This window comes from Bos taurus, unplaced genomic scaffold (assembly GCF_002263795.3).
Source record: "Bos taurus isolate L1 Dominette 01449 registration number 42190680 breed Hereford unplaced genomic scaffold, ARS-UCD2.0 ScbfJmS_511, whole genome shotgun sequence".
Lineage (NCBI taxonomy): Eukaryota > Metazoa > Chordata > Mammalia > Artiodactyla > Bovidae > Bos > Bos taurus.
The window spans coordinates 1-26,409 of NW_020192288.1; the positions used below are offsets into that span (position 1 = coordinate 1).

The 26,409-nt window shown below is 42.8% G+C and overlaps 1 protein-coding gene across 3 annotated transcripts in view; it reads right to left on the minus strand.

The window, feature by feature from the left end:
* Window positions 1-334: 334 nt before the first annotated feature.
* The window catches only part of LOC112445796 (fibrous sheath CABYR-binding protein), a 64,834-nt gene continuing 38,759 nt past the window's right edge, over window positions 335-26,409 (minus strand). For all 3 annotated transcript variants that reach the window (XM_024989276.2, XM_024989271.2, XM_024989270.2), the window contains 3 exons: window positions 1,562-1,641; window positions 951-1,083; window positions 335-547 (listed from right to left, as the gene is read on the minus strand). In XM_024989276.2, the coding sequence (XP_024845044.1) occupies window positions 351-547; window positions 951-1,083; window positions 1,562-1,641 (410 nt within the window). In that variant the 3' untranslated portion in view covers window positions 335-350. The remainder of the gene's footprint in view (window positions 548-950; window positions 1,084-1,561; window positions 1,642-26,409) is intronic.

The following is a 26,409-nucleotide window of genomic DNA, read 5'->3' on the forward strand; positions in this document are numbered from 1 at the left end:
AAGAGAGAGATAAGTTAGGGATTTCAAGAATCACACACCATATGCTAAAGCTGGTACTAGAACCTACTTGGATGCCTAAGCATATTTATATAAACTGATATTTATTACAAATGCATTCCATATTAGCTACAAGCACAAATTATAAAAGAGCCTGAAAATTATTAGCTGTTGCTTAAAGTACTTATACTCAAGAGAAGAAAACTGTTTCCTGTTTTCAATTCGATATGGCTTTGATCCTGTCTGCTTCGTTATTTGAAAGTCTATAAGTCAGGCACTCAGGGCATCTGGGGTCTGAACTATTTTTCAAAGAATATGTGAACTCTGTTATTAAAATAATAGTAATGTTCCCTCTATATTAGTAAAGATATAATATTCTGAAAAACAGAAACCACATAAATTACTTTCTGAATGGATGACATACCTGCTTCTGGCATTTCAACAGGCTCTGTATTTGATGCAAACTCCTCCCTGACATCAGGACCATCTCCACCTTCATCCCCAGTCTTTGCCTCAGCAAATAGCTGGAGATCAGCTTCCAGGCCAGAATCTTTAAAAAAATGCATCAATTCAGCTGTAAAGCATACAATACAAACAAGGGAATGATGATCTTCATTCCCTCGGTGTTATGAATTAAAAGCCTTAGGTTAGTATGCTAAAAATGTGATGAATAAGAACCTCAGGAGCATTCTTCCGGGAATGTTTTGCTGGAGAAAAAGGAAAGCAGAATTTTCCGAATGTTATTACCATTTTCCTTTTCCAGGGTTGTCCTCAGACACCTTAGTTGCCCCTTTCTCTTTGTCTTGAAAACAAGGGAAAATTTGAGCGACCACACTAACCTGCAAACTATACTCTCCTCAGTTTTTTAGGAACTGTCTGAAGTCCTTTTCTAATGTTTCCTTTCCTCTTCTTACTGGTTATGTCTTAAGGCATGACACACAGATACACTTTACCTTCAAAGGGATCCTTCTCCTCTTCTTCATCACGATTCACTGGATCCTCTCCTTCCTCATTTCTAGGTGTGATATCCTGAATCTCAGCTGGTGGTTCCTCTTGGTGAGGTTGCTCAACACTGGGCTGCTGGTCCTAGTAGAGTGTGCATGCAAATAAAAACTTTTGTTGTTAACACATCTAATAGCATAAATATACATAATACATACATATATCTGAGCATAAGTAAACCTAACAACGTTTTCTCAACACAATTCTATGTACTTACTTTTAATAAAGTTACTCTTCCCACAGAGAAGAGTTAGCTCCCATAAGAGTTACCCAGAAAGACTTTGGAAGTTATTTAAATCTATGTTGGGATGGAAGTATGCAGCCTGTTGTTAATTAGCAGGAGGAGGGAGTCACTGGGCACATTTCCAGGGAATTTAACAGTATAATCATCCAGGCAACATCCAGGAGTATAATATATCTGGATCAATGTTTCTTCCTAAGACAAAGTGTCACCCTTTATCAGCATGGAAGACCTTTATCACCGCATGTGTACTACTTAACATCATTTTCTCAAAAATAAAACTTGTGCTAATAGAAAACACCAAATGGTAAGGTTACTCACAACCACAGGTTCATCCACCTGGGAGCAATCTGGCTTTGTAGGTCCCAATGTTGATGCCACTTGCCCACTCATATTTCTCCCTGAAAGCAGAATATTGTGATTTCGAAATTGTATTTAAGAGTACAGCTATATTTGATCACTTTTATGACCTTATGTTGACTTGTTTTTTTTTTAATGTGAAAATACTTTCAAAAGAAAACTCTGGTTAAGCATGAGTGTACATGCATTTCAATTACACCAAATACAGTCTTTTGCAAAGCCATTTGTGTCTTTACAAAGCTGGTAGCGAAATCACCTTAAGGTATATAAGAAGGCTGAATTTTTGTCAGCATGTTTGATTTCACAACAGAATTCTCCATCATGAAGATCTTTAGTGAAATACTGCTAGGAATTCAAAAGCTCAGGACTACTGCTCATGTCACACTCCTATTCACCAGACCTATTTTCCCCAACTCCCTTGGAATTCAGTTGGAACACGAAGAAAGGCTCAGTCTTTACAGCCTGACTATGGCGATTTTCTCAGTGTCTGGGGCTGAGGTGAGGCTGCATACAGAGCAACCGGTCCACTTCTCTGTTGGCACCTTACCACAAAACCCGCGATACAGTCACAACCCCACTGCGGTCCGGTTTCTAGGCCTTTCCTTAATCGCCCACCCCGCCCCCTGCCCAGGTCCCACTGCCGGCCCCAGATTCTGTGCTCTGTCGTCAGTTCCAGGGCCCCAATGAACCAGATATCTCAAATAGCACCCCCAAGTCTCCCCCCACCATCATCCTACCGCCTGCCCTACTCTGCCCACTGCCCTTCCTCTCCGCCCACCAAGGCAAGAAGTATGGCGTCGCAACACTTGTGAGGAGAAAGATGACTACCTTGAGGGCCTTCCTCCTCAAAAGCCCTAGATCACACTGCCCAGCCCGTGCGAAACTTGCTGGCTCCCCCTCACACGCACACACACTTAAATTCCAGACAGGACAGACCTGTGAACCTACCTGGTGTGTCTCAAGTAGTGAGAAAGAACCGGGACTGAATAAACAGACCCGTCTCACGCCCAACGCTCCTCACAGATCGCTCAGGAAGGCGTATGCGCACCAAGGCGCATGCGCAGCAACGGATGCGCACGCACACACTGCGCATGCTCACTGAGTTGGGCGTGTGCAGTGCAGGTTGCCGGAGAAGGCAATGGCACCCCACTCTAGTACTCTTGCCTGGAAAATCCCATGGATGGAGGAGCCTGGTGGGCTACACAGTCCATGGGGTCGCTAAGAGTCAGACACGACTGAGCAACTTCACTTTCATTTTTCACTCTCATGCATTGGAGAAGGAAATGGCAACCCACTCCAGTGTTCTTGCCTGGAGAATCCCAGGGACGGGGGAGCCTGGTGGGCTGCCGTCTATGGGGTCGCACAGAGTCGGACACGACTGAAGTGACTTAGCAGCAGCAGTGCAGGTTGCTGTTTTCCCGCCATTGAGGTGGAGTCCTGGAACTGCAGGGTCTCTGGAGGATGAGAAAGGGGCATGAAGACTATATTTTTTTCCTTCCAGTGCAATCTTTCTTATGCATCCACAACCTGTGGTGATAGGTAGTCCCAGGTTACCCTTAGTGGAGAATGTGTCTCAGAAAGACAGTCATGACAGAAATAGATATTATGATTTTTCATTCTTTTTTCTTTATTCTGCTCTTCAGCAGTTATTTCCACCATTCTGTCTTACAACTCACTTATTTGTTCTCCTGCTTCATTGAGTCTCATATTGATTTCTTCTAGTGTATTTTTCATTTCAGTTATTGTGTTTTCAACTTTGTTTGTTTGTGCCTTATTTCTTCTAAATCTTTGTCAAACATTTCTTGTATTTTTTTAAATCCATACCTCCATTGCATTTTCAAGATTTTGGATCATCTTTAATATCCTTACTAAATTTTTTTCCAGGTAGTTTCCCTATTTCCTCTTCATTTATGTGGTCTTTTAGTTTTTTTTTTACCTTGCTCTTTTGTCTGTAACATATTTTTTGTCATATCAGTTATTTTTTTTGTTAGGCGGAACTGTGTTCTTCTCTCACTGATTGATTGGCCTGAGAATTTTAGCACTGGAGTTTGCAGGCAGTTAAGTAGAGCCAGGACCAGGTGTTTAGATGTGGCCCTCCAGGAGACCTCACTCCAAATAGTATTCCGTGAGGTCTGAGTGTCTCTGTTAATCCAGCAGTTTGGACTTGGTCCTCCCACCACAGGAGCTCAAGCCCATGAATCAAGATCCTTCAAGCTGTATAGCACACCAAAAAATAAAGGAAAAGAAAAGAAATGTGGAAGACAATGACAAATAATAAAAAATAAAATAAATAAGAAAACTAACAGGTAAATTAGAAAAATTAAACATATAAATGAAACAATCACTGGAAGGTAAGACACAGCTACACTAGCAAAATAGGGAAATTTTTAAAAAAGGTAGAAAAAACCTTTGCTGTAAGGGCAGGGCTTAGGTGTGGTGGAGCTCAGGCAGGGTGGGCTTAGGCAGGGGTGTGGCCTATGCTGAGTGTGGCCTGGAGGGGGCCCCAGAGTGCCTCCAGTTTCAGAGTACAGAGGAGTAAGCCTCAGGCCTCAGCAGGTTCCTGGAGGTTGAATGGGGGGAGTGGGGGCAGAAACACCAGGTGCATTCCTCCATAACCCCAAAGGTCCTTCCCCATCCCCACAGATCCCCTCGAGGTAAGAGTGCCTCTCCAGGTGTGGGAACTTGTCCTCCCCTAGCTGCACCTCAGGAGCACTGATCCCACCTAGCCTGCACATCTCCTTCCCCGTTTCCCCCTTCCCCACACCATACAGGGTTGTTTGGGTGTTCTTCTGGTCCGCCTGGGATTCAAGGCTCCTTGCCAGCATCCAGTAGGTGCCCAGGATGTTTTACTTTCTTGATAGTGTCCTTTGAAGGATAAAAGTTTTCATTTTGATGATTCCAAATTGTCTACTTTTGTTTCTTTTGGTGCTTGTACTTTTGTAGCATATCTAGGAAATCGTTGCCTAATCCAACATTAACATTTACATCTATGTTTTCCTCTGAGTGCTTTATAGTTTTAACTCTTATATTTAGGTTTTTGATCAATTTTTAGTTAATTGTTATATACAGTGTGAGGTATAAGCCTAAAATGATTCTTTTGGTTGTGAACATCCAGTTATCCCAAGACCATTTGTTGAAACATTATTCTTTGCCATTGAATGGCCTCTGCACCACTCACAATAATCTATTGACCACAGAGATATGGTTTTGTTTCTTGCATCTCCATTCTATTCTGGTATCTGTCTATATACAATCCTTATGTCACTACCATTGAAGGAGGAAACAGACAGAACCAGCTCCATCTTGAAAGCAGGACTCCATCTTGCGCTGGACTGTGGACTTTGAGCTATATGCCCAGTATCTATGGAAACGACATACCAACTGGAAAACCAGAGCCCCTGGGTGGAAGAGCCCCAGGGCTCATACCTAGACTCTCCATCACCTAAAAGAATACCCTAATTATCTGTGTAACTGAAGAGAATCATAAATTCTATTATGCTTATTGGGGTATGACCACAGCCCTATTGATAATTGTTCACTTTTAACTACCTAGGCTTAAGGCATATGAATCACGGGTTAAGTTTGATTATATCTTTCTTTTCCTTTGTTCAGACTAATTTCAGGGAATTTGGGGAAGTGGATTTGGGCACATACACTTAGGGTATACAAGGTTTTCACAAAAACTGGTCTGGGTCCTCCGCCAAGAGGAGACTCTGCCTTGGGTGCGCCGGTGTAATAAACTGCACTCCACTATCTGTATTGTCCTTCTGAGTGAGTTTGTTTCGTGGAAGGTGTGGCTATAACACCATATAATGTCTTGATTATTTTGGCTTTGAAGTGGGTTTTGTAGTTGGGAAGTGTAAGTACTTGTTCTTTCTTCACACTGTTTTGGCTATCCCAGGACCCTTTCAATTCTTACAATTCTAGGATCAGTTTGTTGATTTCTGGGGGGAAAGAACAGTTTGAATTTTGATGGGGTTCTAGTAGGGGAGTACTGCCATCTTAACACAATAGTAAGTCTTCCAATCCATAAATGTGAGATGCCTTTCCACTTATCTAGACTGTCTTTAATTTCACCCAGCAATGTTTTGTAGTTTTTATTGTACAAGTCTTGACTGTGTATAGAAATATATCTGCTCTTTGTATATGACCTTGTATTCTGTAAACCTGTTGAGCCCCTGTATTGGGTCTAATAGTTTCTGTGGGGAGAGGGTGATTCTTAAGGATTTTCTATACAGAAGATTATGTCATCTGCAAATTGAAAAGTTTTACATCTTTTCCAATGTAACTTCATTTTATTTCTTTCCCTTGCTTAATTACCCTGTCCAGAAGCTCCAGAACAATGTGGAATAGAAGTGGTAAGAGATGATATCCTTGTATTGTTCCTGATTTTCAGGGGAAGTCAGTACTTCTGCCTTTTATCATTAAGTACGATGATAGCTGTGAGTTTTTCAGAGATGTTTTACATCAGGTTGAAACTGTTGCCTTTTACTTCTAGTTTGAGTCTGTTTATCTTGAAGGGACGCTGAATTTTGTCCAATGCTATTTATGTAGGTACTGAGATGATAATGTGGTTTTTGTCCTTTATTCTGTTGATGTGGTATATTAATGTATGGTTGTGAGAGCTGGAGTATAAAGAAAGCTGAGTGTCAAAGAATTGATGCTTTTGAACTGTGGTGTTGGAGAAGACTCTTGAGAGTCCCTGGGACTGCAAGGAGATCCAACCAGTCCATTCTAAAGGAGATCATTCCTGGGTTTTCATTGGAGGGACTGATGCTGAAGCTGAAACTCCAATACTTTGGTCACCTGATGCAGAGAGTTGACACGTTGGAAAAGACCCTGATGCTGGGAAAGATTGAGGGCAGGAGGAGAGGGGGACAACAGAGGATGAGATGGTTGGATGGCATCATCGACACAACGGCCTTGGGTTTGTTTGGACTCCAGGACTAGGTGATGGACAGGGAGGCCTGGAGTCCTGTGGTTCATGGGATCGAAAAGAGTTGGACACAACTGAGAGACTGAACTGATGATGATGACTGATTAACTTATTTCAGTCTTAATATTAAATCAAAGTTGCATTCCTGGGAAGAATCCTACTTCCGCATGCTATATAATTTGGTTTGCTAGTATTTTACTTGGAGAAGGCAATGGCACCCCACTCCAGTACTCTTGCCTGGAAAATCCCATGGACGGATGAACCTGGTAGGCTACAGTCCATGAGGTTGCTAGGAGTCGGACACGACTGAGCGACTTCACTTTCACTTTTCACTTTCATGCATTGGAGAAGGAAATGGCAACCCACTCCAGTATTCTTGCCTGGAGAATCCCAGGGACAGAGGAGCCTAGTGGGCTGCCGTCTATGGGGTCGCGCAGTGTCAGACACGACTGAAGCGACTTAGCAGCAGCAGCAGTATTTTACTAAGAATCTTTGTGTCTATATTCATAAAAATATTGGTCTGTGGTTTTCTTTTCTTGTGTTGTCTTTTTTGGTTTGGTTTGGTATCAGGGTAACAATGGCCTCATAAAATGAAGCAGAAGAATTATCTTCTTTGGGGCTTCCCAGGTTGTACTAGCGGTAAAGAACCTGCCTGCCAATGCAAGAGAGGTAAGATACTCGGGCTCAATCCCTGGGACAGGTAGATCTCCTGAAGGAGGGCCTGGCAACCCACTCCACTATTCTTGCCTGAAGAATCCCATGGACAGAGAAGCCTGGAGGCCTATAGTCCATAGAAACGCAAAGAGTCAGACATGACGGAAGCAATGCGTGCACATTAACTTCCTTAATAAAGTTATTCATCCTTATTTATTTTTGAGTGACCTTGGTTAGTCAGTATTTTTCAAGAAATGTTCTCATTTTATCTAAGTATCAATTTTTTAGATAACATTTTTCTGCTCTCCTTTCTTAAATAGTTATTGAAGCATAATTGATATACAACAAATGGTATATATTTACTGTGTACAATTTGATGAGTTTGGGCATATGCACACAATGATAATATCATCACCAGAATCAAGATAATAGACATACCCAACCCATCCTAAAATGTCTTTGTGTCCCTTTCTTTGTTTGTTTTTTTGTTTAAGTGTGTGTGTGTGTGTGTGTGTGTGTGTGTGTAGTGAGAACACACTTTTAGATTTACATTCAACAAATTTTGGGTCTTCCCAGATGGCTCAGTGGTAAAGAACCACCTACAAATTCAGGAGACATAAGAGATGCAGGTTCGATTCCTGGATCAGGAGATCTCCTGGAAGAGGAAATGGCAACCCATTCCAGTATTTTTGCCTGGAAAATCCCATGGAGAGAGGAGCCTGGTGGGCTAGAGTCCACAGGGTCACAAAGAGTCCAATACGACCAACCATGCAAAAAATTTTGAATAACATTTTTAAAATCTTCCTTCATTGTGCATTTAATATCTGAGAGCTCTGTACTGCTGTCTCCTATGGTATTACTGAAATTGGTAATTAGTGTCACTCTTCCTTCTTTGTCTCTCTCTTTTGTAATCAATCAGGCTATAGGTTTATTATCATATTAATCTATTCACAGTATCAGCCACTGGTTTCAACTGAATTTTTTGGTACTACTGATTTTCTGGTTTCTATTTAATTGATTTCTGCCAAGATGTTTGTTATTCTTTTTTTTTTTTTTTGCTGGATTTAGGTTAAATTTTGCTGTATTCTAGTTTCTTAAAGAGGATTATCAATCTTCAAATGATAATTGGCCTTTTCCCTTTTTTAATACAAACATTTAATGCTATAAATATCCCTCTGTGAAGCTTTGGCATCACCTCAAAATTTTGATATATTGTATTTTCTATTTCTCCTTTGATCCTTGAATTAATTTGAAGTTTTGTTCAATTTACAAGCAGTTTGTGATTTTCCAGGTCACTTTCCATAGTTAATCTTTATTCTAATTATTTTTTGGTCAGGAAATATATTTTGTGTGATTTCAGTCCTTTTGAACTTAGTAAGGTTTTTAACTGGCATATTTGGTTGAACTTCCATATTCACTTCAGAAGAATATGTATTTAGTTGCTGTTGCTCAATAAATGGGCTTCCCAGGTGGCGCAGTGGTAAAGAATCTGCCTGCCAACGCAAGAGAGGCAAGAGACGCGGGTTCAATCTCTGGGTCTGGAAAGTCCCCTGGAGTAAGAAATGGCAACCCGCTCCAGTATTCTTCCCTGAAAAATTCCATGGACACTACGGTCCATGGGGTCTCAAACAGTCGGACACAACTGGGACTGGGCACGTTCTATAAATATCAATTAGGTCAAGTCGGTTAATAGTATTGTTCAAGTCTTCTATATATTTTTTCATTGTGTTGCTCACTTACTGTATTAATGGCTGAGCGTGAAAAGTGAAAGTCTTCAACTACAACTGTGGATTGTCTGTTTCTCCTTTCCATTCTATCAGATTTTGGCTCCTGTATTCTGAAATTGCATACACATTCCTGACTATTATGTCTCCTCAGTGAATTGAATTCTCTATCATTATGTACTGCCCTTTATCTTCTGCAAAAAATCTTCATTCTGAAGTATACTTTTATGATGTTAATTCAGCCTCTCCAGCTTTCGTTTGATTTGGGATTTGGAGGTATAAGTATTTCCACACATTTAATTTTAAATTATTAGCTTATTTAAGGTGAGATTATTTTTTTACCATACATAAATGTGATCTGACAAGGAAGGTCTTTATTTTTTATCTGGCTTCATGGGTTTTTGCTGCTGCACTCAGGCTTCTCTCTAGTTGCAGTGTGTGGGCTTCTCTTGCTGCGGCACAAGGGCTTAGTTGCCAGACCAAGGATCAAATCTGTGTCCCCTGCATTGGAAAGCAGATCCTGAACCACTGGACACCCAGGGGAGTCCCCCAAAGTAGGTCTTATAATTGACGTGTGTAGGCAACTTACAATTAGTGGCTAAATCGTTCAGTTTTAAATCTACTATCTGGATATGTTTTTCTTTATATCACGTATATTTTTTATTGACAAGTTTCCCATTTCTTCTCCTCATTTAGATTGGTTATTTCTTTATTAGTCCATTATATTGCCACTATTAGCTTTCTAGATATACATCTTATTAAAAATATATCTAGGGTATTCCCTGGTGGTCCAATGATTAGGATTCGGTGCTTTCATTGCCACGGCCCCAGGTCCAGTCCCTAGCCAGGGAACTAAGATCCCATGAGCTGCATGTATAGCCAAAAAATTCTTTCTAGGGTGACTCTAGAGTTTACAATATGCATTTTATACTTCTTACAATATGCCTTCAATTAATGTTATACCCATTTCTTACATAAGAGCCTTCAGTTAACTTCAGTTCAGCCACTCAGTCGTGTCTGACTCTTTTCGACACCACGAATCGCAGCACACCAGGTCTCCCTGTCCATCATCAACTCCGAGAGTTCACCCAAACTTATGTGCATCGAGTCAGTGATGCCATCTAGCCATCTCATCCTCTGTCGTCCCCTTCTCCTCCTGCCCCCAATCCCTCCCAGCACCAAAGTCTGTTCCAATGAGTCAACTCTTAGCATAAGGTGGCCAAAGGATTGGAGTTTCAGCCTCAGCATCAGTCCTTCCAATGAACACCCAGGACTGGTCTCCTTTAGGATGGACTGGTGGGATCTCCTTGCAATCCAAGGGACTCTCAAGAGTCTTCTCCAACACCACACTTCCAAAGCATCAATTCTTCGGCGCTCAGCTTTCTTCACAGTCCAACTCTTACATCCATACATGACCACAGAAAAAACCATAGCCTTGACTAGACAGACCTTTGTTGGCAAAGGAATATCTCTGCTTTTGAATATGTTATCTAGGTTGGTCATAACTTTCCTTCCAAGGAGTAAGCGTCTTTAAATTTCATGGCTGAAATCACCATCTGCAGTGATTTTGGAGCCCCCAAAAATAAAGCCTGACACTGTTTCCATTGTTTCCCCATCTATTTCCCATGAAATGATGGGACCAGATGCCATGATCTTCGTTTTCTGAATGTTGAGCTTTAAGCCAACTTTTTCTCTCCCCTCTCTCACTTTCATCAAGAGGCTTTTTAGTTCCTCTTCACTTTTTACCATAATGGTGGTGTCATCTGCATATCTGAGGTTATTGATATTTCTCCTGGCAATCTTGGTTCCAGATTGTGCTTCTTCCAGCGCAGCATTTCTCATGACGTACTCTGCATATAAGTTAAATAAGCAGGGTGACAATATACAGCCTTGACGAACTCCTTTTCCTATTTGGAACCAGTCTGTTGTTCCATGTCCAATTCTAACTGTTGCTTCCTGACCTGCATGCACGTTTCTCAAGAGGCAGGTCAGGTGGTCTGGTACATGGTGTATTTCCCTTTCCTTCCTGCTATCCTTTGTGCTATTGTTTTCCACATTTTATTTTTACATGTGTAACAAACACCACATTGCGCTATTAATATTTTGCTTTAGACGATTATCATTTCAAGACATTAAATATTTTTAAAATGTGTATTTATAAAAAGGTTTTCACCATTTCCAGTATTATTCACTTCTTTGTATAGATACAAAGTTGCTTCTGATATTATCTTCCTTTTCCCTTAAGAACTTTATTAACAAACTTTATAGGGCAGATCTGTTAGCAAAGAATATTCCCAGATGTTTAGTTTAATAATCATCGGTTTAAGTATTTCCACTTCATCTTCATTTTCAAAAAGGTCTTTCCACTAGTTATATAATTCTGGATGGCATAAATTCTGATGAGAATTTTTCTGCCTTTCTTAATTTTGTTCCTGTGTATGAAATGCAGCTTTTTGTTTCTCTTTCTGCCACTGCTGGTGTCACATCACAATCACTGCTGATGTTTGAGTCAGTCTTCCCATTTGTTGAGCTGACCTTCAGTTATTTTCTGACTATAGCTATTTTCAATCCAATACAATTTTTTACTATATGCTAGACATGGAGAATTTTACCTTGTTGGGTTCTGGATTTTAGGATAAGAGTAATAGCAATAATGATAATTCCTTTCAGTGATGTTGGCATTGATCCTGTGATGCATTTCAGATGCTTAGAAGGAGATTAATCCTTTTCAGGCTTGATTTCAATCATTGTTAGACTGGACAAGAGCAGTCACTAATCTGGGGCTAATTAGCCCCACTACTGAGGTAATAAGTTGCTGAGTAATGTACAAGACACCTGCATATTCTGAGTGTTTTCTTCCTTCTGGCAAGTAAGAAGAACTGTCTCCATCTCTCTCTGAGCTCTGGGATTCCTCCACCCAATCCTTTTCCGTGGTTCCTTTCTTGGCCTTAGGTGCATCCCACACACACATAAGCTGATCAGAATGTGTGGGGGGACTCCCAGAGAACCCTGTGCAAATATCTGTAGTGCTCGATCCTGTGCTGTCTCTCTCTTTCTCTTTCTCTCTCTGCGGTCCTCCTTACTTCCATGCATCTTCACATTCTGTTAACCTGTGTTCCAGGAATTTTACAATATACTCAGTTTCTCAGTTGTGTCCAACTCCTTGCGACTCCATGGACTGCAGCATGCCAGGCCTCTCTGTCCCTCGCCATCTCCCAAAGTTTGCCCAAGTTCATGTGCATTGCATCGGTGATGACATCCAGCCATCTCATCCTCTGATGCCCTCTTCTCCTTCTGCCCTCAATCATTCTGAGCATCAGAGAGTTTTCCAGTGAGTCAGCTGTTCACATAAGATGACCTAAATACTGGAGTTTCAGCTTTAGCATCAGTCCTTCCAACAAGTATTCAGGGTTGATTTCCCTTAAGATTGACTGGTTTGATCTCCTTGCTGTCCAAGGGACTCTCAGGAGTCTTCTCCAAAACCAGAGTTTGAAGGCATCAATTCTTCAGCACTCTGCCTTCTTTACGGTCCAGCTGTCACAACCATACATGATTACTGGGAAGACCATAGCCTTGACTATACGGACCTTTGTTGGCAGAGTAATGTCTCTGCTTTTAACACACTTAAGTTTCTCAGAGCTTTCCTGCCAGGAAGCAAATGTCTTCTGATTTCATGGCTGCAGTCACCTTCTGCAGTGATTTTAGAGCCCAAGATGGGGACATCTGTCACAACTTCCACCTTTGTCCTTCTATTTGCCATGAAGTCATGGGGCCAGATGCCATGATCTTAGTTTTTTTAATATTTAGTTTTAAGCCGGCTCTTTCACTCTCCTCCTTCACCCTCATCAAGAGGCTCCTTAGTTCCTCTTTGCTTTCTGCCATTAGTGTTGTATCATCTGCATATCTGAGGTTGTTGGTGTTTCTCCTGCCTGTCAGGATTCCAGCTTGTAACTCATCGAGCCCGGCATTTCTCATGATGTACTCAGCATATAGATTAAACAAACAGGGTGACAGCAGACAGCCCTGTCGTAGTCCCCTCGTTTACTCAAATATTACATGAGTACGGGGCTGGAGAAAGATTTCATTAGTGTATCAGTACATGGACTACACAGGTCATCACACTCCACATTCTCTGCTTCCAGGGCCTATCACAGGGGTTAGTTATTGGTGCCTCCCTGTTCCTTTCAAACACGTTTCTGTGTATTTAAACCGCACACATACACACTCACACAGAAGAGGCCCCACTTTGGGCTTCAAAATGCTTTTGCTTCCCCTCCCTCAAATATTAACAACACGACCTGAACAAGTTCCCTCTGAGACAAGACAAGGATTTATAACGATTTTTCACCCTGATAGATGCTGCCACAATGCTGTCCATCAGTGGTGCAGGAGAAGTAAAGCTTGTTGACTCCCTCCTCACATCATTCTTGGAGCAGACACTCTGTTACAGTTAACAAGAGGAAACTTGTTAGAGTTTAAAGGTCTAAACGTAGACCTTTGCTCATCATGGAGTTCACCAGTTGTGTAGGAGAGAGATCGAGCAGGGTTAGAAATGCAAATGGAGAAGGCAGTGGCACCCCACTCCAGTACTCTTGCCATGGACTGAGGAGCCTGGAAGGCTGCAGTCCATGGGGTCGCTGAGGGTCAGACACAACTGAGCAACTTCACTTTCACTTTTCACTTTCATGCATTGGAGAAGGCAATGGCAACCCACTCCAGTGTTCTTGCTTGGAGAATCCCAGGGACAGGGGAGCCTGGTGGGCTGCCATCCATGGGGTCACACAGAGTCAGACATGACTGAAATGACTTAGCAGCAGCAGCAACAGAAATGCAAACAGTCAGGTCCCAGCCAGGACCAACAAGACTGAGTGAAAAATGGCTCCCCATGGGGTCTCACCTCCTGGGGGTGCTGGAAGATGAGGTGTGAGCCTGGAACACTCCATTGTGCCTGCAGAGATGGGAGGCACCACCACAGGAGGTGGAAGGTACTACAGGGGAGAGACTTCCATTTGGCAACAATGCAAGTCCTGCGTATGGAAGGACAAAACGTCCACCACGGCCAAGGTGATCAACCTCAGCCTTTGACACAGATAGGGAGGCTGCTGTCTTGGCGACCCAGGCCTCAAATCTGGACCGAGGTGAAACCTCTTTCTCACTGACACATCCCCAGTCAGTGGCTGCTTTAGTGAGGTCACTCAAGGAGTCAGCTGGCATCCGGGGGTGCGTCTCTGAGTTTTAGGTAATCATTCTTCTGAGTTGCAGTGTCCTAAGCACTTCTAATCAAACTCATCACATGGACCACAGCCTTGTCTAACTCGGTGAAATTATGAGCCAGGCTGTGTAGGGCCACCCAAGATGGACAGGTCATGGTGGAGAGTTCTGACAAAACATGCTCCACTGGAGAAGGTGCTGGCACACCACTTCAGTATTCTTGCCTTGAGAACCCCATAAACAGTATGAAAAGGCAAAAAGATATGACATTGAAAAATGAATGTCCCAGGTTTGTAGGTGCCCAATATGCTACTAGAGAAGAGTGGAGAAATAATATCAGAAAGAATGAAGAGATGGAGCCAAAGAAAACACAACGCCCAGTTCTGGGTGTGACTGCTGATGGAAGTAAAGTCCGATGCTGTAAAGAACAATATTGCATAGGAACCTGGAATGTTAGGTCCATGAATCAAGACAAATTGAAATTGGTCAAACAGGAGATGGCAAGAGTGAACATCAACATTTTAGGAATCAGTGAACTAAAATGGACTGGAATGGGCGAATTTAATTCAGATGACCATTGTATCTTCTACTGTGGGCAAGAATCCCTTCGAAGAAATGGAGTAGCCCTCATAGTCAACAAAACAGTCCGAAATGTAGTACTTGGGTGCAATCTCAAAAACGACAGAATGATCTCTGTTTGTTTCCAAGGCAAACCATTCAATATCACAGTAACCCAAGTCTTTGCCCCAACCAGGGATGCTGAAGTTGAATGGTTCTATGAAGACCTACGAGACCTTCTAGAACTAACACCCCCAAAAGATGTCTTTTTCACCATAGGGGACTGGAATGCAAAAGTAGGAAGTCGAGAGATACCTGGAGTAGCAGGCAACTTTGGCCTTGGGGTACAAAATGAAGCAGGGCAAAGGCTAACAGAGTTTTGCCAAGAGAACGCACTGGTCATAGCAAGCACCCTCTTCCAACAACACAAGAGAAGAGTCTACACATGGACATCACCAGATGGTCAGTAATGAAATCAGATTGATTACATTCTTTCCAGCCAAAGATGGAGAAGCTCTAAACAGTTAGCAAAAACAAGACCAGGAGATGACTGTGGCTCAGATCATGAGCACCTTATTGCAAAATTCAGACTTAAATTTAAGACAGTAGGGAAAACCATTAGAACATTCAGATATGATCTAAATCAAATCCCTTAAGAATATACAGTGGAAGTGACAAATAGATTCAAGGGATTAGATCTGATAGATAGAGTGCCTGAAGAACTATGGACAGAGGTACGTGACATTGTATGGGAGGCAGTGATCAAGACCATCACCAAGAAAAAGAAATGGAAAAAGGCAAAATGGTTGTCTGAGGAGGCCTTACAAATAGCTGAGAAAAGAAGAGAAGCTAAAGGCAAAGGAGAAAAGGAAAGATATAACCATTTCAATGCAGAGTTCCAAAGAATAGCAAGAAGAGATAAGAAGGCCTTCCTCAGTGACCAGTGCAAAGAAATAGAGGAAAACAATAGAATGGGAAAAACTAGAGGTCTCTTCAAGAAAATTAGTGATAGTAAGGGAACATTTCATGTATATTTGGGCATAATAAAGGACAGAAATGTTATGGAGCTAACAGAAGCAGAAGATATTAAGAAGAGGTGGCTAGAATACACAGAAGAACTATACAAAAAAGATCTTCATGACCCAGATAACCACGACAGTGTGATCACTCACCTAGAGCCAGACATCCTGGAATGCAGAGTCGAGTGGGCCTTAGGAAGCATCACTACAAAGAAAGCTAGTGGAGGTGATGAAATTCCAGTTGAGCTATTTCAAACACTAAAAGATGATGCTGTGAAAGTGCTGCACTCAATATGCCAGCAAATTTGGAAAACTCAGCAGTGGCCACAGGACTGGAAAAGGTCAGTTTTCATTCCAATCCCAAAGAAAGGCAATGCCAAAGAATGCTCGAACTACCAAGCTGGTTTTAGAAAAGGCAGAGGAACCAGAGATCAAATTGCCAACATCCTTTGGATCACTGAAAAGGCAAGAGAATTCCAGAAAAAATATCTACTTCTGCTTTATTGACTACACCAAATCCTTTGACTCTGTGGATCACAACAAATAGTGGAAAATTCTTAAATAGATGGGACTACCAGACCACCTTACCTGCCTCCTGAGAAATCTGTATGCAGGTCAAGAAGTAACAGTTACAACTGGATGGGGAACAGTAGACAGGTTCCAAAGAGGGGAATGAGTCCGTCAAGGTTCTTTATTGTCACCCTCCTAATTTAACTTATACGCAGAGTATATCATGCGAAATGGCTGGGCTGGATGAAGCACAAGCTGGAATCAAGACTACCAGGAGAAATGTCAACAACCTTAGATCAAACAGATGCCACCCTTATGGCAGAAAGCAAAGAAGAACTGAAGAGCCTCTTGATGAAAGTGAAAGAGGAGAGTGAAAATGTTGGCTTAAAACTCAACATTCAGAAAACTAACATCATGACATCTGGTCCCGTCACTTCATGGCAAATAGATGGGAAACAGTGGAAACAATGAGAGACTTTATCCTCTTGGGCTCCAAAATCACTGCAGATGGTGACTACAGCCATGACATTAAAAGAGGCTTGTTTCTTGGAAGAAAAGCTATGACCAAACTAGACAGCATATGAAAAAGCAGAGACATTACTTTGCCACCAAAGGTCCATCTAGTCAAAGTTATGATCTCTCCAGTAGTCATGTATGGATGTGAGACTTGGACTATAAAGAAAGCTGAGCACTGAACAATTGATGCTTTTGAACTGTGGTGTTGGAGAAGACTCTTGAGAGTCCCTTGGACTGCAAGGACTTCAAACCAGTCAATCCTAAAGGAAATCAGACCTGAATATTCATTGGAAGGACTGATGCTGAAGCTAAAGCAGCAATACTTTGGCTACCTGATGCAAAGGGTTGACTCAGTGGAAAAGTCCCTGACGCTGGGGAAGATTGAGGGCAGGAGGAGAAGGGGGTGACAGAGGATGAAATGGTTGGATGGAATCACTGCCTCGATGGACATGGGTTTGAGCAAACGCTGGGATATAGTGAAGGAGTGGGAAGCCTGGCATGGTGCAGTCCGTGAGGTTGTAAAGATTTGGACATGACTGAGCTACTGAACAACAACAATGTGAAATGTTTCAGTCCCTGATAGCTCAGTTGGTAAAAAATCCGCCTGCAATGCAGGAGACCCTGGTTCAATGCCGGGTCAAGAAGATCTGCTGGTGAAGGGATAGGCTACCCACTCCAGTATTCTTGGGCTTCCATTATTGTTTACCTGATAAAGAATCTGCCTGCAATGCAGAGACCGGGGTTTGATCCCCAGGTTGGGAAGATCCACTGGAGAAGAGAAAGGCTACCCACTCCAGTATTCGGGCCTGGAGAATTCCATGGACTGTATAGACCATGGGGTCACAAAGAGTCAGACACGACTGAGCGACTTTCACTTTCAGCAGGTGTAGTAGTTGTTTTCCCCCCTGTCTTATTCTCACGTGTCAACCTTCTATTTCAAAAGACAAGAGGAAGTTTTCCACACACTCCCTGCCTGCCCCCAGCCCCAAAAGCGCTTCTCAGGTGGCACAGTGCCTGCCAATGTAGGAGACAGGAGGACACGGGTTAGATCCCTGGATTGAGAAGATTCCCAGGGAGAGGCAATGGTAACCCACTCCTGTATTCTTGCCTGGAAAATCCCATGGACAGAAGAGCCCAGCAGGCTGAAGACCACGGTGTCACAGAGAGGCAGACAGGACTGATCACCCATGCACCCACCCCCAACATTCAGGTGACTTGTTCCCAGTGTGTTCAATGCACTCCTGCCTGACACACAACTGCAGGAAGACTTCAATTACTTTTGCAAAGGAGAGGCTAACAGGCATTCGTTTACATTTTGGAATGACAGGAAATGTTGGGAAAAGTTAGAATGGCCTTGTCGTTTTCCCCTTGGGGTGTGACCTCCAGTTCCCCTGCCCTTCTCAAGTTGGAAGGCTTCCCCAGACTTCAGGCCACCAGACAGCTGAGCCAAGGGGCCTCACCAGAGAGCAGGGCTCAGAAGCAGAGGCAGGTTTGGGGAAAGCAGACACGTCAATGACAAGGAAGGTTTCCCAGGGCTGGGTGTACAGTGGGGCTCCAAGCTGACAGCTTTGGTGTGGAGGTGATGATGTTCTGCAGGTTTGGGAATAAGTTAAGATAGAGAGAGGGGCAGCTTTATGTCACACAGAGGATATATTAGGAAACAGCAGGGTGTCCCTGCTGCATTTTGTCAGAGTCACAGAAAACACTTGTCCTCCACAATGGCATTTCCACCACTGTGCCTGAGGGAGACCTTCAAAACAATAGCAAGAAACTGGCCCCCACGGAGGGCCTCAAGGAAGGCAACCCCATACCTCAACGGTCTAGACAAGTAAGCCTGGTTGATGGAAGCAGCAGCGGACAAGTTCACAGTCAATTCAGATTAATTAACCTCTCACTTTCTTTCTAGACAGCTGTCAGATGGAGACATCAGGAGGTCACAAACACCTCATGTCTGAACCCTGGCAAGTGACAAAGTATCTCAATCGAGACATAAATGCCCAAGTGGCTCAGGGTTTCAATCCCTGCAGCACAGGACCAAAGACAGAGCAACTCCCTCTGGGACCCTGGTCTCCCGCCAGCTGTGCAGCATCAGAGCCTGGATCCAGACTCACAAATACCCCAGGGACTTCACACTATGGGTCACAAAACCCAAATTTCAATGATACACTCGGCCAGATACGGACCAAGGAAACAGCACTGAACTGCTGTTTCTCACTGCACTGAACACCCAACACCAAACAATCCACCAAACTGAAACTCCTGGAGACTCAATAAGTGAGGTAAGACACACGAAATCAGCTGAGATGAAAGTTGAATACAGGCCGACATGCATTTTAGCAACTTCATAAGCTGCCATGGAGAAATCCCACAGCTCAGAGACCTCACACCCTGGACACAGAAGTTGCAATCACACAGGTGACACCACAGGACACCATCAAACCAACTGCACAGAGCATTGGTATGGTGAATGCATACAGCTCTTTCACAGTGTTCCATGCAGCTACCACAAAGAGACCTCAGACCATGGTACCCTGCATCCTACAAACCCCAAAGTTCACAGCCTAAGACATAGTAAACCCCTGAAGGTTTCAGCACCCTCAATCCCTGGCTCACAGACTTATCTCCAGGTCAAAGATGGCACACTCAGAGTGCAGAGCCACCGATGGGGCAGATACCTCCCGTGCTTTGTCAAATACACTTTGTGATGTCACAACCAAGGGTATGGACACCTAGGGTGTTCACGTCTGTTGAAATTCCTACATGGATCATTCCTAGTTGTGGACTTGAAGCTCTTCTAGGGAATTGGACATAAGGAGTCCAGCCTCTTGTCTAAACTTCCCACCCTACAAATGGTGCCAAGATGCCTGTAAAGGCAATTCACTCCCCTGCCCCACTGAGGCCAGTGTGAACTGGTAAAACAGCTTTGCAGGGGTCTGTGGCAGCTCCCATCAGAATTTACATTCCATCCTGCCCTCACTCTCAGCCGCCTTTGCCTTCATGAAAGAGGGACATGTGTTAGTCCTATTCTGTGATGCCTCCTTGGCGTTTAGAACAGCGTCAGGCACATGCACATAGTAGGCACTCTATAGAGATGTCTGTTTAGGCAAGGAAGTCTTTGATCCAGCAGTCTCCCTGCTGTGAAAGTGCCTTAGGAAAATATTCCCACATGCTCAGAGATGTGTGTACAATGACAGCAAATTTCTAGGGGAAACTCTAGTGCCCATTGATAGTCAGTGACCATTTGTTTCAATTTTCATTCATTTCTTTCAACTGTGTTTTGTCATTTTCAGTGTACAAATCTTACACCTCCTTGGTTAAATTAACTCCTAAGTATATTGTTTTTTTTATTCTAACTGGAATTTTCTTACTTATTAGGAGTATTCACCACTAGTATAGAAATACAGTTGAGTTTTGTATATTGAAGCTGGTGATGAATTCACAGGTGTGTACACAGCTGTTTACATGTCAAACATAACACAATAAAGTGGTTTAAAAAATAGAAATGAAAGCAAAATAAAGGCATTCCCAAGTTAAAAAAAAAAAAAAAACACACCTCAGGGAATTTGTTGATGGAACTGGCTTACTAGAAAAAAACTAAAGGAAGTTCTTCAGGCTGCAATAAGTGAATTCAGGTGTTAATTAGAACCCATGTGGAAAAACAAAGAGCATAGGTAAAGGTAATTATGTAAAGAAAAATATGAGTTCACATTTCCCTCCTTTCTTCCTGTATTTAAAAAGCAACTGTCTAAAACAATATCACATAAATTATTGTTGTAAATGTGGCAGTTGCTCAGTCGTGTCTGACTCTTGGCAACCACATTACTGTAGCCCGCCTCTGTAGGCTCCTCTGTCCATGGGATTCTCCAGGCAAGAATACTGCAGTGGTTAGCCATTCTCTTCTCCAGGGCATCTTCCTGACCAAGGGATTGAACCTGAGTTTCCTGCATTGCAGGCAGATTCTTTACTGTTTGAGCCACCAGAGAAGCCCAATTATTGTTGGGCCAATAACATATGGAATGTAATATATTTGCAGTAGCAGCACAAAGTTGGGAGCAAAGCTGTATTAGGTAAGGAAACAAGCCAGGATGGTGTCAAATCCACACAAACATACATGAACATATACGAATATATCAGAAATCATGACAAAGAAGGTTAATAGAACAGAAGTTGTAAATATATACCTGATATTCTGTCTTATATCAGCTTTTCATAGACATAACATTATAGCAATATAATAATGATAAGAGTGTATTAATGAGATGTACTCTTTATAGATCTACTACTGGTGACAACATGAGGAAAAATGGAAATTGGAATAGAGCAATATAGGAGTAAAGTTTCTATATCTCATTAGGATTAGTATAAATTTCAAGCTGATTGTGATACAGTAAGATGTTTATTAGTGTCATTAGTAATAAACACCTTACTTTAGAAAAGGAGAGATATACCCATCTGAATGCAGAGTTTGAAGGAACAGCAAGGAGAGATAAGAAACCTTCCTCAGTGATCACTGCAAATAAATAGAGGAAAACAATAGAATGGGAAAGACTAGAGAGATCTTCAAGAAAATTAGAGATACCAAGGGAACATTTCATGCATATATGGGCACAATAAAGGACAGAAACGGTATGGACTTAACAGAAGCAGAAGATATTAAGAAGAGGTGGCTTAGAATACACACAAGAACTATACAAAAAAAAAAAAAAAAGATCTTAATGATCCAGATAACCACGATGGTGTGATCACTCACCTGGAGGCAAAGATCCTGGAGGGTGAAGTCAAATGGGCCTTAGGAAGCATCACTATGAACAAAGCTAGTGGGGTAGCTTTTTCACCGACTTCATGGACATGAGTTTGAGCAACTTCTGGGAGTTGGTGATGGACAGGAAGCCCTGCCGTGCTGCATGCCATCGGCTCACAAATAGTCAGACACCACGTAGCGACTGAACTGAACTGAAGTTGTTTATGGTAGCCTATAGCTAAGGAAATAACTTAAAAATAGTGGGAAAATCAGTAAAGAATTTAAAATGGTACACTAGAAAATACCCATTTAATGCAAAAAAATGACATGAGACAGAAAAGTATATTGGCAGATGTAAGTCTGTATCAACATTAAATGTGAATAGATAAAACAATATGACCACAAGGCAGACATTGAGACCAGTTTAAAAATAAAAACAAGATCAGTAAAATAAAAAAATATATATATATATAAATAAAATTCAGCATCCAAAAAATAAATAAATAAAAACAAGATCCAACTGTATGTTGTCTACAGAGGACACAGTTTAGAGCCTAAGATATGTAAATTACCATGTATGTGAGTGTGTGTGTGTGTGTGTTCAGTCGCTCAGGTGTATCCAACTCTTTGGGGCCCCATGGACTGTACCTGCCAGGACCCCTGTTTATGGAATTTTCCAGATGAGAATACTGGAGCGGGTTGCCATTTCCTACTCCAGGGGATCTTTCAAACCCAGGGATCCTACCTGAGTCTCCTGCATTGGCAGGTGGGTTCTTTACCACTAGCGCCACCTGGGAAGCCTTATATGACCCAGCAATTCTACTCCTAGACAATTTTATCTAAGAGAAATGAAAACATGCTCACACAGTGGCCTGTACTCAAATATTCCACACATGTATTCATAGTAGCCACAGGTAGAAACAACCCAACTATTCCATAACTGGTATACAAATGAAAGAAAAGCAAAAGAGTGTACCTGTACAAAGGAATACTACACGGTAATAATAATAATAAAAAAGAACTAATGCATGCAACAGCAAGGATGTGTCTCAATGCCCAGCATAGATAAAATGCTTTCCATGTTCTCTGTGACGACAATGATCCCCATAGAGATGTAATCTTCAGTTTATGAAGACTTTTTTCTGAATCCAAAATTGCTGCAATCTGTGGGGTTTTCACCCTAACCTTGCCCTTCTGCCCTTTTCGGATCCTCCTGGAATGGTCCACAGACATCTACACCTGCTGTTACCCAATCCCACCAGCAAGGGGCGCAGGAGATGAATCAGTTCTGTCCTGTGATGTACCACTGAGGAGATGCGGTAAGACCACCCACTCTGAAAGGTACCATTGGGAGAGGGCGTGTGACAACAGAGAGAGGGTCCCCTTACACCGCGTCGGCGGCACTCATGGCGCCCCTGGGCCTACCCCCATTTGGTCCTCTTCATCTTCCCACTGCTTTCGAATCGGAGTGGACACAGGTATTAAGCAGAAACTTCCTTCGTCTCGTTTTCAATTCCACCCCTTCGTTGGTGGGACGACTACGGAGCCAGAGACTGGCTATCGGTTTGGTTGTGGCGTCAGGGAAGCGTTCTGGGGAGTGATTGGCCACCGCGTGTTGCCGGCACTGTGGTCGCAGAACTGGAACTGAGGGCGGGAGGCGCCTGTGTACGCGTGCGCCTGCGTTGGCGTGCGCAGCTTTTCAGAGTATACAATTTTCCTCCGAGTTTTATTGCTTTTCCGAAAGGGGTCTAAAGCTGCCCTGGTTAGTGGCGAGGTTTGGCGCAGTCTCTGGCTGTGCATGGTGATGGCGTTTCAGTCTTGTTCAGCTCTCGCTCAGTCTGGATCCTGTAGCAAAGCAGGGTCATTCACACAAATGCATGCAATTCATGTCCAGGGAGAGGTCCCTGAGTTTGCTGTCTCTCCCTGGAGAATAACCTGTATCTGGCAGCTTGGGATCGTGTATAGCTACGTGTGACAACACAGGTGCTGCTTGGGTACATTTGATCTCCATGAGCCTTTGGGCGGGGTTGTGAGTGATGGGATATTTGATCTGAGTGGATTTTGTGAACCATACTACAAAGCCTCTAGGATGTGTGCCTGTATACCGGGATGTGCATCTTTGGAGCTTGCTGGCTTTTCAGTCCCTGGGTGAGAGATCTCTGTGTAGGCGTCTGCACCCCAGAATGTGAGATCACTGAGCTTTTGATTCTGGGTCTGAAGTTGTGATGCCTCTGTGCTGCTTTAAGGATGGGTCAGTGTAAAGGTGTAAACTATCAGCTGCTTGTGGATCTATGCACAGGTTGCAAGTTTTTCATTTGTCTGGAAACTTTATCTTAAGATTATATGATGTTCTTGGGTTATTAAAACTTCTGTCTTTCTGTTTAGGGGGTTTTGTGTTAGGTCGGTAAGTGTCCCAGTGGTTTGGGAGTCAGTCTCCATGATGTGAAGTATCTGTGCAGTTCTCATTTGTTTCTGTCTGGAAGACTTTGGTCTGTTTGCAGGGTCTCTGTCACAGTGTGTATGGTTATGGTCTCAGTTGTGTTTGAGGGTCTGAGACTCGTGTTGTGTGCTCTCTGTGCAGAGATTCAGTGAGCTCTTTTTGGTGTCTCTGGGTATCTATCTGAGCTGTTTGGAGTCTTTGTGTTAGATATAAAACCCCTTATGTTCTCGTCTGTGGGGGCTCTGTCTGGGAACTGAGGATTTGGAAGCTGGCAGATATGATTCTGAAGCCTGGAACCTGACATGCTGACTGTGTTGTTGAGTGTATCACTTGTCTCCTGAAACTCAGTTTGTATCATAATTAATACAATGGGGCCAGTGACCATCTTGGAGGGTACCTGTGCATGTTAGCAATGTGTGTAAAGGGCCTGGCTCCAGACTCTCCTTCCGCAAATGTTTTCTGAACACCTGCTGTAGACCTGAGCACTATTGGAGGAGTTTGGGACAGGACAAAACCAACCAAGTCTCTCATTTCATAGACTTGGTGGTCAGTAAATAATCAAGGGTGGCAGGAGCTATGAAGAAAGATATTGCTAGATCAGGGGGAAAGGTGTATGTAGGTATGATGTTATTATTTTATTCAAGATAATGAGGGAAAGACTCCCTGAAAGATGGCAAGTAAGCAGAGATCTGGAGGAAGTAAGGGAGCAGGCTGTGGGGTTACCTAAGGGAAGAGCATTCCAGGCATAAGGAACAATAAATGCAACAGTCCTGGCATGGAAATCTACTTGGCGTGCTCCTGAATGTCAAGGAATCCTGTGATGTGCTGTGTTTGGCACATAGCTCTCATTGAAAGGGGCCTGGTGCTGCTATTTCTGTTTCTCCCCCAGTTTGTGGTCTTCTGCATTTCTTAGATGAAGGACTCAAGGCTCCAACATGTGCCCTGCACCTTTTCTCTTACCTATACTTGAAATTAAAGTGAAACCTTCTGGTCCATCATGAGAGACAGAGAGCTTCAGTGTACCAGCTACAGGGATGATAGCATCCACGCTGAATCTCAGCCAAGCAGCGGACATCAGTTATAATCATGGGATTATGAGGCATGGGAATCACGCCTCAAAACATTGCTCCTCTTGATGGAGGGCAGGGCTTAAGAAGGAGAAAGGAACTGAGGCAAAGGAGAGAGGCAGGAAGGGGAAGCTGGAGGACAATGAGAAAACAAGTGGTTTCATCACATTGCTTGGATTTGGCCCATTTCACCTTGATGAAATGATTGAACTAGGAAATGTGGAATCTGTAACCTATTTCTTTCCTGATATTGGTAAGTTTTGTCTTAAGTTATCTTTTTTTTTATTCTTGTGGGTGGAAACTTATGATTTCATATTGACCTTTTGAAAGAGCCAGCTTTGGGTTTTGTTGATTATCTATATATTTTTTCTAATATCTGTTCTGATCTCTATTTTCCTTATTTTGCTGACAGTCTCACTACCAAAGGGGTTTAATAAAGTCCCCGAGAGTTTCCCAAGTATAGTGAAATCTCACAGATTCTAGGGCACTGTTGTAGCCGCACTGAATGAGATTCACTGAGTGTAGATCATGGAATCTGCACTTTTTAAAAGAATTCCTCAGTTCTGATTGACATGGACAACTTTTCTAGGCACTACCAGAGCAGAGGCATGGTCTTATTTTGCCAACTGCCACGCTCTGTCTTCATTGAGAGCATGTGACAGGGGTTTCCTGCCTTCTCTGATGCCCAAACCCAAGACCTCCAGTCTAGGAGACTCACTGACATGCTGTCTGCTGTTCTGAGGAGGCTCTTGTTTGTAGACCATCGTGTCTACAAAACATCCTGATTCCAGTCTTGTCAAGCCTCCATTTGAAAGATTTCTGAAGAAATCGGATTTCCATTTAGTGTGCATTTCTATGATGTAAGATCAATTTTTGTTATGTGGTAGCTGTTATTCTACATATTTTGCTGTAGCCGTTGGATCTTACCCTTGACTGAATAAATAAATACACCCAGAGTTTTCCACAGTGTGTCTAGACCTGTGGCTCCCTTACTGCTGGGCGACACTGAACAGGTTATGTAGCTCCTCTGTGCCTCATTCCTCTTTTAACCACATGGAAACACTAGCTTCAATTAAATTTAACTACTTCATGGGGCAGTGTAGACCACTGACCGTGTTAAGACATGAGAAATTGTCAGGACAGTACGTGCCATGTGGTACGTTCCAAGTCAGTTCTAACTGTTGTCATTACTGTTGTTAATATTATTGCTGTTCCACATTTCCCTGGAGATTGTTCCAGAGACACAATGTCAAGACCACCTTTGACACACTGCATGGACCTTGCACTATCATTTCAGGCCTTTCAGGGCCTCAAGAATGGAGTGTATGAGGTATGAGGGGGGGTTTTTCACTGAGTAGGAATTGTTGTAGCCTCTAAACACAAGTTCACAATTTTTTGATGAATTTGGTTGTGCCAGTGTGAAACAACGTGAT